At 45.4% G+C, this 15,716-nt stretch overlaps 1 protein-coding gene across 1 annotated transcript in view; it reads left to right on the top strand.

Moving 5' to 3' along the window:
• LOC120064170 (collagen alpha-2(IV) chain-like) overlaps positions 1–15,198 on the top strand; it is a 104,565-nt gene extending 89,367 nt beyond the window's left edge. The window contains exons 23-47 of the mRNA XM_039014554.1: positions 47–119; positions 240–346; positions 570–753; positions 2,254–2,301; positions 3,384–3,449; positions 3,585–3,683; positions 3,897–4,118; positions 4,245–4,406; positions 4,516–4,686; positions 4,933–5,076; positions 5,209–5,334; positions 5,455–5,636; positions 5,776–5,839; positions 7,693–7,767; positions 7,975–8,082; positions 8,206–8,313; positions 8,403–8,600; positions 8,719–8,835; positions 8,977–9,138; positions 9,316–9,414; positions 9,546–9,692; positions 9,883–9,999; positions 13,651–13,842; positions 14,068–14,354; positions 14,484–15,198. Of these exons, the coding sequence (XP_038870482.1) occupies positions 47–119; positions 240–346; positions 570–753; positions 2,254–2,301; positions 3,384–3,449; positions 3,585–3,683; positions 3,897–4,118; positions 4,245–4,406; positions 4,516–4,686; positions 4,933–5,076; positions 5,209–5,334; positions 5,455–5,636; positions 5,776–5,839; positions 7,693–7,767; positions 7,975–8,082; positions 8,206–8,313; positions 8,403–8,600; positions 8,719–8,835; positions 8,977–9,138; positions 9,316–9,414; positions 9,546–9,692; positions 9,883–9,999; positions 13,651–13,842; positions 14,068–14,354; positions 14,484–14,738 (3,513 nt within the window). The 3' untranslated portion in view covers positions 14,739–15,198. The remainder of the gene's footprint in view (positions 1–46; positions 120–239; positions 347–569; positions 754–2,253; positions 2,302–3,383; positions 3,450–3,584; positions 3,684–3,896; positions 4,119–4,244; positions 4,407–4,515; positions 4,687–4,932; positions 5,077–5,208; positions 5,335–5,454; positions 5,637–5,775; positions 5,840–7,692; positions 7,768–7,974; positions 8,083–8,205; positions 8,314–8,402; positions 8,601–8,718; positions 8,836–8,976; positions 9,139–9,315; positions 9,415–9,545; positions 9,693–9,882; positions 10,000–13,650; positions 13,843–14,067; positions 14,355–14,483) is intronic.
• The last annotated feature ends 518 nt before the right edge of the window (positions 15,199–15,716 follow it).

The following is a 15,716-nucleotide window of genomic DNA, read 5'->3' on the forward strand; positions in this document are numbered from 1 at the left end:
CTTCCTATTCCCCTACTATATGTCCCCGTATTTCTTTCCTCCATAGGGGTTCCCTGGTGCCACAGGACAACCGGGTCCAAAGGGCAGGAAGGGCGAGTTCATTTGGGCCAAAGAGAAAGGTGGAGCATTTCTTATTCTTTCTTTTCACACACTTGTATATCCTTTATACAGTGGTGAGTGTGAGACACCATGAGGCAAGTGTATGTGTAAATGAGTGCGTTTGTGTGTGAACTCTACAGGATATGCCGGGGACCCAGGAGATCCGGGTGCGACTGGTGACCCAGGATTGCAGGGCTTCCCTGGGCCAAGTGGGATCAATGGATTCCCTGGGAACCGTGGTCTTTCAGTAAGTGGCCTACTAGTGCAACATAATACCCGCTAAAGATCCATTCTTGTCTTTCCCACCACCTACTTTCTCATGGATAACCTGCTGTTCAAGCACCTCAAACACTTTCTACCTGATAATGTGTCTATAATATTAGCTGTTTAAGCCAATGCAGCTGTGTAGATCTTTAGCATTACACGGAGGGATATGTTCTGAGCTATATGTCCTGTGTTCTCTGTTCTAGGGGGACGCACCTGAGGGACTCACTGGAGAAAAGGGTTATCCTGGCCGGTCGGGTCTCCCTGGGTTGTTTGGACAGATGGGAGAACCGGGACGAGTTCTAGGTGCCACTAAAGGGGTCAGAGGGTTACAAGGCGATGATGGGGATCCGGGTTACGCTGGTGTCGAAGGTCGAGCTGGAGATCCAGGTGTGTTACCCTCTCCCTCTTTTATCTCTCTTTCTCTCGCTCTCTTTCCCAATTACTCTTGAGTACTTCTGTTTTTATCTCTCTTGAACGTTCTCATTCTTTTCTTCTCTATCTACCCTCTCTCCTCCTCCGTTAATTGTGGGGAAAACAGAAAGACTAGTTGTAGTAGGGGGCGGCAGGTATCCTAGCGGTTAAGGGCATTGGGCCAGTAACCGAAAGTTCGCTGGTTTGAATCCCCGAGCTGGCAAGTTGTAAAAAAATATTCTGTTCTGCCCTTGAGCAAGTTGACCCCCAAAAACAAGTGCTCCCCGGGTGCCGATGACATCGATTAATGCAGCCCTCGGCACCTCTCTGATTTACTGCATTCAGTCGTGCAAGTGACTAGGTATCCCTTTCCCCATAGTTGTAGACTCCAAGGCCTTGTCATGAATGGGACTGTACAAGAATGTCTTATACCCTTGTGTCCAGAGATGGGCAGTATTTCTGTTTCATGTATTTCAATTACTTCTGAGTATTTTGAGTCATTTGTATTACACTAGGCTGAACTAGGGCTCCCGAGTGGTGCAGTGGTCTAAGGCACTGCATCTCAGTGCAAGAAACGTCACTACAGTCCCTTGTTCAAATCCAGGCTGTATCACATCTGGCCGTGATGGGAACTCCCATAGGGCGGCGCACAATTGGCCCAGTGTTGTTCGGGGTAGGCCGTCATTGTAATTAAGAATTTGTTCTAAACTGACTTGCCTAGTTAAATAAAGGTTTAAAAAAATATATACACTTTTGTGGCCCCCCTTTCACCCTGCATTGGTATCAGAAGTCTGATGGCACTATGGTGTGATAAGAGCGTCTGCTAAATTAACTAAATAAAAACGTATATGTAAAAATGAACAATTGCGAAGCATGCTTAGTATTATTGTAATGAGCTCTGCCCAGAAACAAGGCCAATCATAATACCCAGTGTGATTGGCAGTTCATTTTGGTATGTTCATATTCACACACATTTACATTTTGGTTATTTAGTAGACACTCTTATCCAGAGTGACTTACAGTCAGTGCATTCCAAGGTAGATAAACAACAACATATCACAGTCCTAGCAAGTAAAACGTTTCTGTAACCGTTACTGAGAATGTTGTTGCTGTTCGGGCCGACTACTTGCAAATGTATTTCTGCATTTGAAAATACAAAATACATGTATTTTAATTAAATACATTTAAAAACGCAAGTATTATATTGTTTATTTTGATACATTAATATTTATGATATTTTGTAATTGTATTTTGTCATTTTTGCCCATCCCTGCTTGTGTACATGATTGAAATGATGCTTCATCGTTCCTCATCTCGCTCTCCAGATGAGCCCTGATGCAGTCTGTCTGCATCACTCAAACCAGCCCCAACAGTGCTTGTATGAGATCATGCTTGAGCTTTTCTAACCCTTATGTTGAATGTCTCTCTTTTTCTTTCTCCCTCTCTCTTTCCAATCGCTCTTATTGCCATTGAAAGGAGTGTCTGGCTGTAGTCCGAGAGGAGATGGACGACTGAATGACAAAGGTAGCTGGAGTAACAGCATTTTCATTACATGAACCTTTCTCTACTTTTCTACTGGTGCTTTGCTTCCGTAGCCTTTCTGTCTTGGGTTTGTTTACAGTCAGTGAGTATGTTTACATGCACACAAATAATTCGATATTAAACTGATTACGGCAGTAAGCCAAGTATGGCATTAGTCATGTAAACACTTTACCCGGCTTAACTTAATCGGCGTAAGGTCATAATCGATGTAAGGATACGGCGATTAAAAACACCTGGTTTTCTAAGCAATCGTTCAAATTATTAGGACATGTAATCGCCTTAATCAGAGTAACAACGGTATATATGATCTGCGCATGTGCTAGCACAAGCAGTGCGAGCTTCCTTCTTTTGCGCAAGTGAAGTGAGTTCAGAAAGAAATGTATTTATCTTAGAAATAGTTTTCACATACAAACTGTATATGTCCCAACTCAGAATCAAATATGCTTCACAAAAATAACATGGTCGCAGTGGTAGAACGTTTATTTTGATTGGTGATTTTCTGCATTTATCAAAGTCCCATCGGGTAGCCTGATTTGAAGTCCCATCACGTAGCCTGATTTGAAGTCCCATCAGGTAGCCTGATTTGAAGTCCCATCAGGTAGCCTGATTTCAGATGTGTCCATGTAAACAGGATTATTAGGGAAATCATTCTTCAAAGCATGAAATGTTTAAATCAAACTATTATATTAATCTGACTATTCACAATAATCGTATTATTGTGTGCATGTAACCGTGCTCACTGTGTATAGAGTAAGAGTTAAGTGCGCTACTTTTCTGTAACTGGTTTCTCCCTTCATAGTCTTGTCTTTGGTTAGTTGGCTAATATGTATAAATTCTTTTATTATCGCTATGCTCTGATCCACAATCCACACTGGGAAACAGTATCGTCGAACCAAGGCAATAAGCAGGCAAAAGCACAGAAGTTTCCACAGATATGTACAGTATGAGATGTGGAGTAGAGCTTCATTAGACAGTAGTGAAACAGCAGTTATAAAAGGAGGACCGTTCTCATAGTAATTATTGATACAATCTAAATATGTCCATTGTGTGTTATTTTTACTCAGGCGATTGTGATGCCGTACCCGGACCACCCGGTATGCCAGGACCCCAAGGGTTAGTGGGTTTCCCAGGTAACTTTTCCTTTAAGTTCAGTTTGAGCTTTAGAATGCAAAACAGAAAATGTGTCATATGTCCTGCATGGTATTTTCCTGTCAAGATCCACATTTATGATTAACTTCCTGTATGTCCTTTTGTCTGTGCTTCAGGCATCCCAGGTCAAAATGGATTCACAGGTCCACTTGGAGATGACGGGGCCAAAGGAGAGATAGGAGAGCAAGGCATAGGAGGGTCTCCTGGACAGCCAGGTAATCATGTTGCTGCTTTAGCTGTAATAGTAGTCTTTTTGCTCTAGTTACAGACACATAACATCCGCTCCCTCTACACAGATACGTTTACTCCCACTTGTAATGGACACACTATAGAGTACTATAGTGCTTTAATACTTATTACATCTTAGTCCAGGTTCTAACCTCCTACCAGCTGATGGTGATAGTTCTGATGGTCTGGTCCTCTCTCAGGTTTCACTGGCCCCCGTGGAGACTTGGGTCAGCCCGGCACCAAGGGTAAACCTGGAGATCAAGGTCTGCCAGGCCAACAGGGTCGGGACGGGGAGTCCGGGGAAAAGGGACCACACGGGGAGATCTGGGGAGCGTCGACCGGACAAACTGGAGAAGTGGGTCTTCCTGGAGAGCAGGGACCTAAAGGTTTTAGCGGAGAGCCTGGAAACGAGGGCTACCCAGGTGGGTACTACCATAACGTACCAGTGTACTGAAGTTGACATTCAATAAACTACAATGTCTCCACCTTTTCAAGAGTGGTAATGTATAGCTATTGTAATGGCTTCTCTCTCTGCCCGTCTCTCTCAGGGATGGGTGGCATGCCTGGGATGATTGGGTTCAAGGGCGACGTGGGTCCTTCAGGTCTACAGGGGGAGCAAGGAAGACCGGGAGCTGCTGGGAAGTACGGCTGGAAAGGTGTACCCGGACAGGCTGGAGTCCATGGACCAACAGGAAGCTTCGGACAACCAGGTCAGACACACAACTGACTAACTTCTCTTTTTTAACTTTTTTAATTTGCTTTGAAGAGGAAGAAATTCTTTGACTCACAGCTAATACACTGTGTATTTGTATCTTCCAGGTTTGAGCGGAGGCAGGGGTGATCAGGGGGATCCTGGCGCCCCGGGGCCAATAGGACTAAAGGGGACACCAGGGGAGTTTGGAGGTCTGGGTGCTGAGGGAAACACCGGACACCTGGGTGACCCTGGAGAGCCAGGACCTACAGGACACTCTGGCCTGCCAGGGTTCAAAGGTTACTTACTATACACATACTATACTCAGTGGAGTCATTTCTGTCCAATGTTCTAATTATAGAGTTCGTGGTCATATACAGTATGGTCATACTCTGATCACATTCCATGTCATTTCCCGATGAAGAGTTGATATGAGGATACAATGTCACACTGGAGTTTTGCAGTGAGTAATGCTGAAATATATAATAGCCACATGCTGCTGTAAGGACGTTCCTCCTGACCTGTGATGTCACTTCCTGTTCCAGGTATCAAAGGTTCTCGTGGCATGTCAGGGTTTGGAGGTATGCCCGGTGAGTCGGGCCTGAAGGGCTTCTCTGGACAGAAGGGAGAGGATGGCATTCCTGGCGGATTTGGACAGAAAGGAATCATGGGCGACTATGGTTCAAAGGGTGAGACTGAACTGTCAATTAGAATGATGTGTCTTTCTGTGCTCTACCACTCTCTTTCCCTGTCTTTCTCTTACTCTTTATCAGATCCTTATATCTGGTTGGACACTCACACTTAAACCAGCTGTCTCCTAGGTGAACGTGGTCTGAGTGGCCTGCCAGGCGAGAAGCCCCACATCCCTCGTCAGATCATCAATGACATGAAGGGGACCAAGGGAGAAGATGGAACACCAGGACAAATCGGATTTACTGGACCCAGAGGTGATTCAGGCTTCATACCCTCCCGCTCTTCTTTATTCACATACTCTCATCCTTCTCTCCTTCTAATTTCACTCCTCTCATTCTCATCCCTTCTTCACCTTCCCCACTTCTCTTCTACAGGTCCTAAAGGTTTTCCCGGAGTTCCGGGTATGGAGGGCTACCATGGCGTTCCCGGAGACCCCAGCGATGAGAAGGGTTTCCCAGGCAACCCAGGGGCGCAGGGACTTCCAGGGCCAAAAGGAATGCCAGGTCCGACTGGATCAAATGGAATCAGCGGCTTTCCTGGGATGTCTGGTCACAGGGTGAGACCATGTAGTCTGGTTCCCATTGTATCTCTGCTGCAGCCAGCCCCCTTTATTGTTCATGCTAAACATGTTCTACAAACAGGTTAGACACATCTCTGTCCGATCTAATGTGGTGTTTCTTGTGTTTGTTTCTTAGGGGGAGAAAGGTACCCCCGGTGCCTACGGATCTTCAGGAGATCCAGGAGGGAAGGGTGTCAAAGGTATGACGCCCCTGTCTGTCCCAAATCTCACAGATTGATAAGTACAGTACCGTAGACCACAGGAGGTTGGTGGCACCTTAATTGGGGAGGACGGCTAGTGGTAATTACTGTAGCGGAAAATAAGTGGAATGGTATCAAACACATGCTTTCTACGTGTCTGATGACATTCCATTCGCTCCGTTCCAACCATTATTATGAGCCGTCCTCCCCTCAGCAGCCTCCACTGCCGTAGACGCCAGTAGTCATCCAAACTTCACTTTCCAGCTGTTTCAACTCAGTTTAAACTTGTCTTTGTTAACCTCTCTAGGGTATGTGGGACGGTAGAGTCTCACCTCGTCAACAGCCAGTGAAACTGCAGTGCGCCAAATTCAAAACAACAGAAATCCCATAATTAAACTTCCTCAAACATACATGTATTTTACACCATTTTAAAGATACACTTGTTGTAAATCCAGCCACAGTGTCCGATTTCAAAAAGGCTTTACGACGAAAGCAAACCAAACGATTATGTTAGGTCAGAGCCAAGTCACAGAAAAACACAGCCATTTTTCCAGCCAAAGAGAGGAGTCACAAAAAGCAGAAATATAGATAAAATTAATCACTAACCTTTGATGATCTTCATCAGATGACACTCATAGGACTTCATGGTACACAATACATGTATGTTTTGTTCGGTAAAGTTCATATTTATATCCAAAAATCTGAGTTTACATTGGCGCGTTATGTTCAGTAGTTCCAAAACATCCGGTGATTTTGCAGAGAGCCACATCAATTTACAGAAATAGTCATCATAAATGTTGATGAAAATACAAGTGTTATACATGGAATTTTAGATCCACTTCTCCTTAATGTAACCGCTGTGTCAGATTTCAAAAAAACTTTACGGAAAAAGCAAACCATGCAATAATTTGAGTACGGCGCTCAGACGACAAATCAACCCAAAGAGATATCCGCCATGTTGGAGTCAACAGAAGTCAGAAATAGCATTACAAATATTCACTTATCTTTGATGATCTTCATTCAGAATGCACTCCCAGGAATCCCAGTTCCACAATAAATGTTTGTTTTGTTCGATAATGTTCATTATTTATGTCCAAATTCCTCCTTGTTGTTCGCGCGTTCAGTACACAATCTAAACTCACGACGCGGGGGCAGGTCCAGGCAAAAGTTCAGACGAAGTCATATTACAGTCCGTAGAAACATGTCACACGAAGTATAGAATCAATCTTTAGGATGTTTTTAACATAAATCTTCAATAATGTTCCAACCGGAGAATTCCTATGTCTTCAGAAATGCAATGGAACTCAAGCTAACTCTCACATAAACGCGCATGGTCAGCGCATGGTCAGCTCATGGCAGACCTTACTCAATCCCCTCTCATTCGCCCCCACTTCACAGTAGAAGCATCAAACAAGGTTCTAAAGACTGTTGACATCTAGTGGAAGCCTTAGGAAGTGCAACGTGACCCCATTTCCACTGTATCTTGGATAAGCAAAGAGTTGAAAAACTAAAAACCTCAGATTTCCCACTTCCTGGTTGGATTTTGTCTCAGGTTTTTGCCTGCCATATGAGTTATCTTATACTCACAGACATCATTCCAACAGTTTTAGAAACTTCAGAGTGTTTTCCATCCAAGTCCACTAATAATATGCATATCCTAGCATCTGGGCCTGAGTAGCAGGCAGTTTACTCTGGGCACGCTTTTCATCCGGACGTGAAAATACTGCCCCCTACCCCAAAGAAGTTAAGCACTTGGATTCGAAGCGAAAGTCCCAGGACTATTTAACATTTAAATAGAAGACTGAGTAGTGAAAGGCACTGGCTGAAATACGCCTCATTGTTTTCTTCTCCAGGTGAGGAGGGTCCCATAATCGACATGCCCGGATCCACAGGACTGAGGGGGGAGGATGGTTTCCCAGGGGTTCCAGGTGAGTCACTCATTGAGGCTTGCTTCCTTCATTTGCATTAGGAACTGTGGACTGGTGAGAGAAAATACAGTGCACCTGGTAGTGGTAGGCCTCCACCATATTGATAACAGTACAGATGAAGAAAAGGAGTCTAGTTTTACTAAGATGCTGTCTGAGATGTGTTAACATGGTAGCAGTGTTCCTGATGCCCTCTGTCTCTCCCTACAGGTCAGAAGGGCTACATTGGGAATCTGGGAGACAGGGGCGGTGGTGGTTTCCATGGTATTGACGGCATGAAAGGGGGGCCGGGAGAGCCTGGCACAGGAGGTCCTATAGGTAAGAGACTTGACTTCCTACCATGTTGCTCACATTTTTTAAATGAGTGTCATTCATTGCCTGTGTCTGACTGTTGCCTGTGTATGACTGTTGTTTGTGTCTGACTGTGGTTGCTGTCTCCAGGATCTGATGGTCAAGGAGGGTTTCAAGGCAACCAGGGTACGAAGGGATGGCCTGGGGTCCCCGGAGAATCAGGCACAAATGGACGACCAGGCTTCCCAGGACAGAGAGGTACACACACACACACACACACAAAAGCACAGATGTGCACACACAACACCTTTGCCTTATCATTGTGTTTGATCTGCTCCTTTCTGCAGGTTTTCCTGGACTAAAGGGTATATTGGGACTGGATGGACTGAAGGGTGAGAAGGGCATCCCTGGACTTCCAGGTCAGGATAACTTGGGAACCCCAGGTGTTCCTGGTGCTAAGGGAACGAGGGGTGAGACAGGTATACCCAACTCAGAGGTCGGGACCCCAGGATCGCTGGGTTTGAAGGGCGTTCAAGGACAACCAGGTTAGTCATTGCTCCAAAAGACACATTGCATCTTTTTTTACAAGGTTTGGAGGACATTTAGTATTTCAAAGTATCTAAGACCTCCCCCTTCTCTTCTTTTTTTGTCCCTTGTACTCAGGTGACCAGGGCCAGGTGGGACCCCCAGGGTTTCAGGGCCCCCATGGACCACAGGGCACCTCAGACACACCTGGACCATCAGGAGACCCTGGCTTCCCTGGATCCAAAGGGCTGCCAGGTATAGTAGAGTGGGGAATGCGTGGATTTACAGTAGATTAACTAAGTATGTATCCTCTGGGATGTGGTGTGCATGGTGTGTGGGATGTGTTTGGTTGGTGTATGTATTTGGTGTGCTAATAATGATTGTTCTGTTTCATAGGTTTCCCTGGGCCCCGTGGATATCCTGGTGAGCCCTCTCCATATGGAGAGAAGGGTTTAGCTGGCCACTATGGCTTCCCTGGATTCTCTGGTCTGAAAGGAAAGCAGGGGGATCAGGGACCATCAGGCTACAAAGGACAGAGTGGAGTGTCTGGGAAGAAAGGTACAGATCATAGAATTATAGTAGCCCGAGTGGGAATTCCGAAATACAATCCAGAATTATGTTTTATTATCCATCGTAGATGGCTTTCTGTTTCACATTTGACAAGGAGGGATTATTGAGCTGGTTATTTTGTACTGAAACAGTAAAATTAGTAACAGCCATGGTTTTTTCCCAAAGGTGTGAAGGGAGAGCAAGGGATGATGGGAATTCCTGGTAGGTTTGGTTTCCAAGGAGACCGAGGTCCTTCCGGCCCAAAAGGAAGTACTGGACCCATAGGTAGACATCATCTCCCTCGGTTTGATATCAATCTGCACCTCACTATAATTCACCTGAAAATCACCTACACTATTATTAAAGTTTCCTGTTTCTCACGTACAAAATGTGTGTGACCTGGTCCGGTCCTGCAGGTTATCCGGGAGCCCCAGGTAACCAGGGCCCAGCCCCAGTCCCCCTCAGGATGCCAGGAGAAAGGGGTGCTCCAGGGCCTCAGGGCATCCGAGGACCAGAGGGGGTACGAGGGGAGACTGGTCCGAAAGGACCCCCTGGAGCTCCAGGTAGGAGGATCCAGCAGCACAACTACCTCATATTGTGTAACAATATTGTTATGTACTTCTCTATGTCAAATGTTGTTCTTTATACAAGTGCTTCTGTAGGATTGGCTGACTTTCTTCACTGAATGACCATTCCCCTCTTTTTGCTTCTACCTTACCCCTTCTTTAACCCCCCCCCCCCCTTCCAATTTAGGCTACCTGGGCCCCCAGGGGCAGAAGGGGATGCCAGGGGTGGGTGGCAGACCGGGTACCCCCGGGTACCGTGGGAATGACGGAGGGAGGGGCCACCTTGGTCTTCAAGGCATGGAAGGTAGGTACAGTAAGGCAGCCATGCCAGGGAATATAAGGATTACAGCAATCAGGCCTGGATTAAGGGATTAAGAATGGGAGTGAGGCAGGGAGCTAGTTTCCACCAGAGGGTTTGGGTCAGAGTGTTATTTGTTTGAATGAGCCGCAGGTGTTTTATGAGAGAAATTACCCATGGCCTGTAGGGATTATTAGTTATGTAATTAGTTTAGTGCTGAAGGGGCCAGGATTTTAGGTGGCTGATCTGAAATGAATTAAAACCTGTATTCCATTGACAGTTCTCATGGTTCTCTTGTTTTACCTGAAAGCAGTGGCGAACCGTGACTATAGGATTTAGGCCTTCAGAGGGACCAAAAATCTTCCAATACGTATCAAAAATCTAGAATATAACAGAAGAAAACATAGCTTCACTTAATGCGCCTGACATTATATCTTCTGTAGTCAGACCATTCTAGTTCTAGACAGAACCGGCACAGACGCAACATGTGACACACAGTATAAAATAATGCAACCAGCCTGGTAGCCTAACACCACTATCACCAATAGCGAGAACAGCAGTGTCACATCAAAGGTGACAGGCTTGTGGTGCTGAAAGACCAGCGACCGTAATACTTGTGCACTTGGTTAAACACATAGACAGGCGACAGCAGTCACACACAGCATCAAATATTGTTAGAGTTCGCAGCCCATTCACTCCAGTAGGCATAAAATCATAACCTTACAAAAGCACAACCATTTCATTTCCAGAATGAAATGAACAAATCAGCTATTACTTCCCATTGCAAAAATATTTTATCACGGTCATCTCACTAACCGGTGATCTAAAGTTTAAATGCAACAATGTCATTATTTCACAGTCATTATTTTCCAAGAGATACTGTAGCTAACAGCAAGCAAGCTGCAACAACAAACAGTGCCACTCACCAGATGATAGTTTGTAAACGAAATTTGAAAGATAATCTTGAAAAAGGTGATGCTAATAACTGAGCAACAACATCCACCTTAAAGTTGAGAACAGCGGCTGCAGCCATTGTCACATTACCACAACAGAATCTAGGTAATGTTACTTGCATTATGGGAAAACTACAGCTTGCACCACTGATTATTTGCTTTTGCGCTCACTTTTTTACAATTTTTCTGTGTTTCCTATTGCAAGTCAAAATGTGATTGGTTAATTCCACTGTCACTCCAAAATTCTGTTCTAGTACAGTTGAATGGCAGAGGACTTCTGTCCAGCTTCTGAAGGTCAATGGCTGGTTGAGCCAGCTCGATTTTTCTACACAGAGATCACAAAAGAAAAATCAGGGATATTTTTTTATCTTCAGTATTAACCTAACCCTTCTCTTTCCAACACAAACAGAAGAGATGAAATCAGAAGATCATTAAAATGATTGTAAAGATGAAAAGAACAATATATACATAGAAGGGCCTCATGGTTCCCTACTGTCTGAAAGTGTTATTTCATGTTAAATTCATTTTAACCACACACAAATTAAAAAGGAACATATGAATAAATTGCACACAATTCCTCTCTTATACACAGAGGCATTTCAAATCGAATGTTATTGGTCACATACACATGTTTAGCAGATGTTGTTTGCGGGTGTAGCGAAATGCTTGTGTTTCTAGCTCCAACAGTGCAGTAATATCTAACAATACACACAAATCTAAAGTAAAGGAATGGAATTAAGAATATATAAATATTTGGATGAGCAATGTTGGAGCGGTATAGACTAAAATACAGTACAATAGAATAGAATTCAGTATATACGTATGAGATGAGTAATGCAAAATATGTAAACATTATTAAAGTGACTAGTGTTCCATTATTAAATTGGCCAGTGATTTCAGGTCTATGTATATAGGGCAGCAGCCTCTAAGGTGCTAGTGATGGCTATTTAACAGTCTGATGGCCTTGAGATAGAAGCTGTTTTTCAGTTTCTTTTTCAGGTCCCAGCTTTGATGCACCTGTACTGAACTCGCCTTCTGGATGATAGCGGGGTGAACAGGCAGTGGCTCGGGTTGTTGTCCTTAATTATCTTTTTGGTCTTCCTGTGACATCGGGTGCTGTAGGTGTCCTGGAGGGTAGTTTGCCCCCGGTGATGCGTTGGGCAGACAGCACCACCCTCTGGAGAGCCCTGCGGTTGCGGGTGGGGCAGTTGCCATACCAGGCGGTAATACAGCCCGACAGGATACTCTCAATTGTGCATCTCTAAAAGTTTGTGAGGTGTGTTAGGTGCCAAGACAAATTTCTTCAGCCTCCTGAAGAAGGCGCAATAGCGCCTACTTCACAACACTGTCTGTGTGGATGGACCATTTCAGTTTGTCAGTGATGTGTACACCGAGGAACTTGAAGCTTTCCACCTTCTTCACTGTGGTCCTGTCAATGTGGATAGGGGTGTGCACCCCCTGCTCTTTCCTGAAGTCCACAATCAGCTCCTTTGTTTTGAAGAGGTTGAGTGAGAGGTTATTTTTCTGGCACCACACTCCCAGGGCCCTCACCTCCTCCCTGTAGGCTGTCTCGTCATTGTTGGTAATCAGGCCTACTACTGTTGTGTCGTCTGCAAACTTGATGATTGAGTTGGAGGCGTGTGTGGCCACACAGTCATGGGTGAACAGGGAGTATAGGAGGGGGCTGAGCACACACCCTTGTGGGGCCCCTGAGTTGAGGATCAGCGAAGTGGAGGTGTTGTTTCCTACCTTTACCACCTGGGGGCGGCCCATCAGCAAGCCCAGGACCCAGTTGCACAGGGCAGGGTTCAGACCCAGGGCCCCGAGCTTAATGATGAGCTTGGATGGTACTATGGTGTTGAATGCTGAGCTATAGTCAATGAACAGCATTCTTACATAAGTATTCCTCTTGTCCAGATGGGATAGGGCAGTGAGCAGTGCGATGGCGATTGCGTTGTCTGTGGATCTATTGGGGCGGTAAGCAAATGGAAGTCGGTCTAGGGTGTCAGGTAAGGTAGAGGTGACATGTGACTAGTCTCTCAAAGCACTTATTGATGACAGAAGTGAGTGGTACAGGGCGATAGTCATCTAGTTCAGTTACCTTTTGCTTTCTTGGGTACAGGAACGATGGCGGACATCTTGAAGCATGTGGGAACAGCAGACTGAGATAGGGAGAGCTTGAATATGTCCGTAAACACACCAGTCAGCTGGTCTGCGCATGCTCTGAGGACGTGGCTAGGAACATCGTCTGGGCTGGCAGCCTTGCAAGGGTTAACTCGCTTAAACGTCTTACTCACGTCGGCCACGGAGAAGGAGAGCCCACAGTCCTTGGTAGCTGGCCTCTTCGGTGGCACTGTGTTATCCTCAAAGCGGGCGAAAAGATGTTTAGCTTATCCGGAAGCAAGATGTCGGTGTCCGCGACGTGGCTGGTTTTCCATTTGTAGTTTGTGATTGTCTGTAGACCCTGCCACATACGTCTCGTGTCTGCGTCTCCACTTTGTCTCTGTACTGACATTTTGCCTGTTTGATTGCCTTACGGAGGGAATAACTACACTGTTTGTATTCGGCCATATTTCCAGGCCTTGCCATGGTTAAATGTGGTGGTTGGCGCTTTCAGTTTTGCGCGAATGCTGCCATCTATCCACGGTTTCTGGTTTGGGTAGGTTTTAATAGTCACATTTTAACCTCTCTCTCTGACCCCTAGGACACCGTGGTAACCCAGGTACTACAGGGTTGCCTGGCATGCCTGGACGCAGTGTGAGTGTGGGATATCTGCTGGTGAAGCACAGCCAATCAGAGCAGACCCCCATGTGCCCCGTGGGCATGTCCAAGCTGTGGGATGGCTACAGTCTACTGTACTTCGAGGGCCAGGAAAAGGCCCACAACCAGGACCTAGGTGAGACAGAGGATGAGAAAACCTAAAAGACACAAAATGTAAAAAAGACCACACAATTATTAGTTTATTCTTGTATCTATTCAGATTTTATTTGATATTTCATTGGCAGATAGAACCAATTAGGCTCTCTCAAGTTAGCATGTAGTGGCTGTAGCACTGTGTCATCCTTTTATATGAATACATGTATTGATTAATTGGTTCATTCAATGTTTCTATTGATCCCAGGTCTGGCAGGCTCCTGCCTCCCTCGTTTCAACACCATGCCCTTCCTGTACTGCAACCCCGGAGACGTCTGCTACTATGCCAGCCGCAATGACAAATCCTATTGGCTGTCCACCACCGCACCCCTTCCCATGATGCCCGTGGAAGAGGATGAGATCAAACCCTACATCAGCCGCTGCTCTGTGTGCGAGGCTCCGTCTGTCGCCGTCGCCGTGCACAGCCAGGACATCACCATCCCACAATGCCCCGTGGGCTGGCGCAGCCTGTGGATTGGCTACTCCTTCCTTATGGTGAGTCTCTTGCTTCCTGTTCTAATAGACAGTCTAAAGTGGCCTATTCTAGTCTCCTTTTCATCTTTATTGATCTGAAAACACAGGACATATGAAAGCAATCTCTTCCCCTCCCTCGTCTCCCCACAGCACACAGCAGCAGGTGACGAGGGCGGTGGTCAGTCTTTGTCGTCCCCTGGTTCCTGTCTGGAGGACTTCCGCACCACTCCCTTCATCGAGTGTAACGGGGCCAAGGGCACCTGCCATTACTTCGCCAACAAACACAGCTTCTGGCTCACCTCCATCGAACAGTCCTTCCAGGCAGAGCCTGCCTCCGAGACCCTGAAAGCAGGCCAACTCCTCTCACGCATCAGCCGATGTCAGGTCTGCATGAAGAACCTGTGACCTGGCTCACACTTAGTCCCCTTTGACCCTGTGATGTAATTTCCTTTGACCGTACCCCCCCACCAAACACAATTCAGGTAGACATTACACTTAGGCACAGATCTAGGATCAGCTCACCCTCCCTAAATCTTAACCTTAGCCATAAAGGGGAGAACACAAAACAGACCTTAGATCAGCATCTTGTGATGACTGAAGGACTGTGTGAACGCTTCAAGTGGAGAGCAAGTGTCCTGTGGTGATAATTGGAAAAGAAGCCCCGGCATGAAGTCAACAGCGATATGAAATATACATGTTAATGTTATTTTTTAAATTGTTCGTTCTATTTGATATGGTGCTCTAATTTATTACCTCAGCTATGTTGTATACAGTGCATTTAGAAAGTATTCAGACCCCTTCACTTTTCCCACATTGTTACGTTGCAGCCTTATTCTAAAATGACAAAGCAAAAGGTTTTTTTCAACATTTTTACAAATGTATTAAAAAAACAACACAGAAATACCGTATTTACGTAAGTATCCAGACCCTTTGCGATGAGTCTCTAAATTGAGCTCAGGTGCATATTGTTTCCATTGGACATACTGTTTCTACAACTTCATTGGAGTCCACCTGTGATAAATTCTGTTGATTGGACATGATTTGGAAAGCCACACACCTGTCTATATAAGGCCCTACAGTTGACAGTGCATGTCAGAGTAAAAACCAAGCCATGAGGTCAAAGGAATTGTCTGTAGAAACTCCCCAACCACAGGTGTGCCAAGCTTGTAGTGTCTCCAGGCTGTACTGAGTAAAGGGTCTGAATACTAATGTAAAATTTCAGTTTTTTGTTTTTAATACAAAAACACTAAAAACCACTTTGTCATTGTGTGTGATTGATGGGGGGGAACAATTTCATCCATTTTAGAATAAGGCTGTACCGTAACAAAATGTGGAAAAAGTATACTATCCGAATGCACTGTACCTAACATGTTTAACTGACCA

The sequence above is a fragment of the Salvelinus namaycush genome, chromosome 19, assembly GCF_016432855.1.
Source record: "Salvelinus namaycush isolate Seneca chromosome 19, SaNama_1.0, whole genome shotgun sequence".
Taxonomy (NCBI): Eukaryota; Metazoa; Chordata; class Actinopteri; order Salmoniformes; family Salmonidae; genus Salvelinus; species Salvelinus namaycush.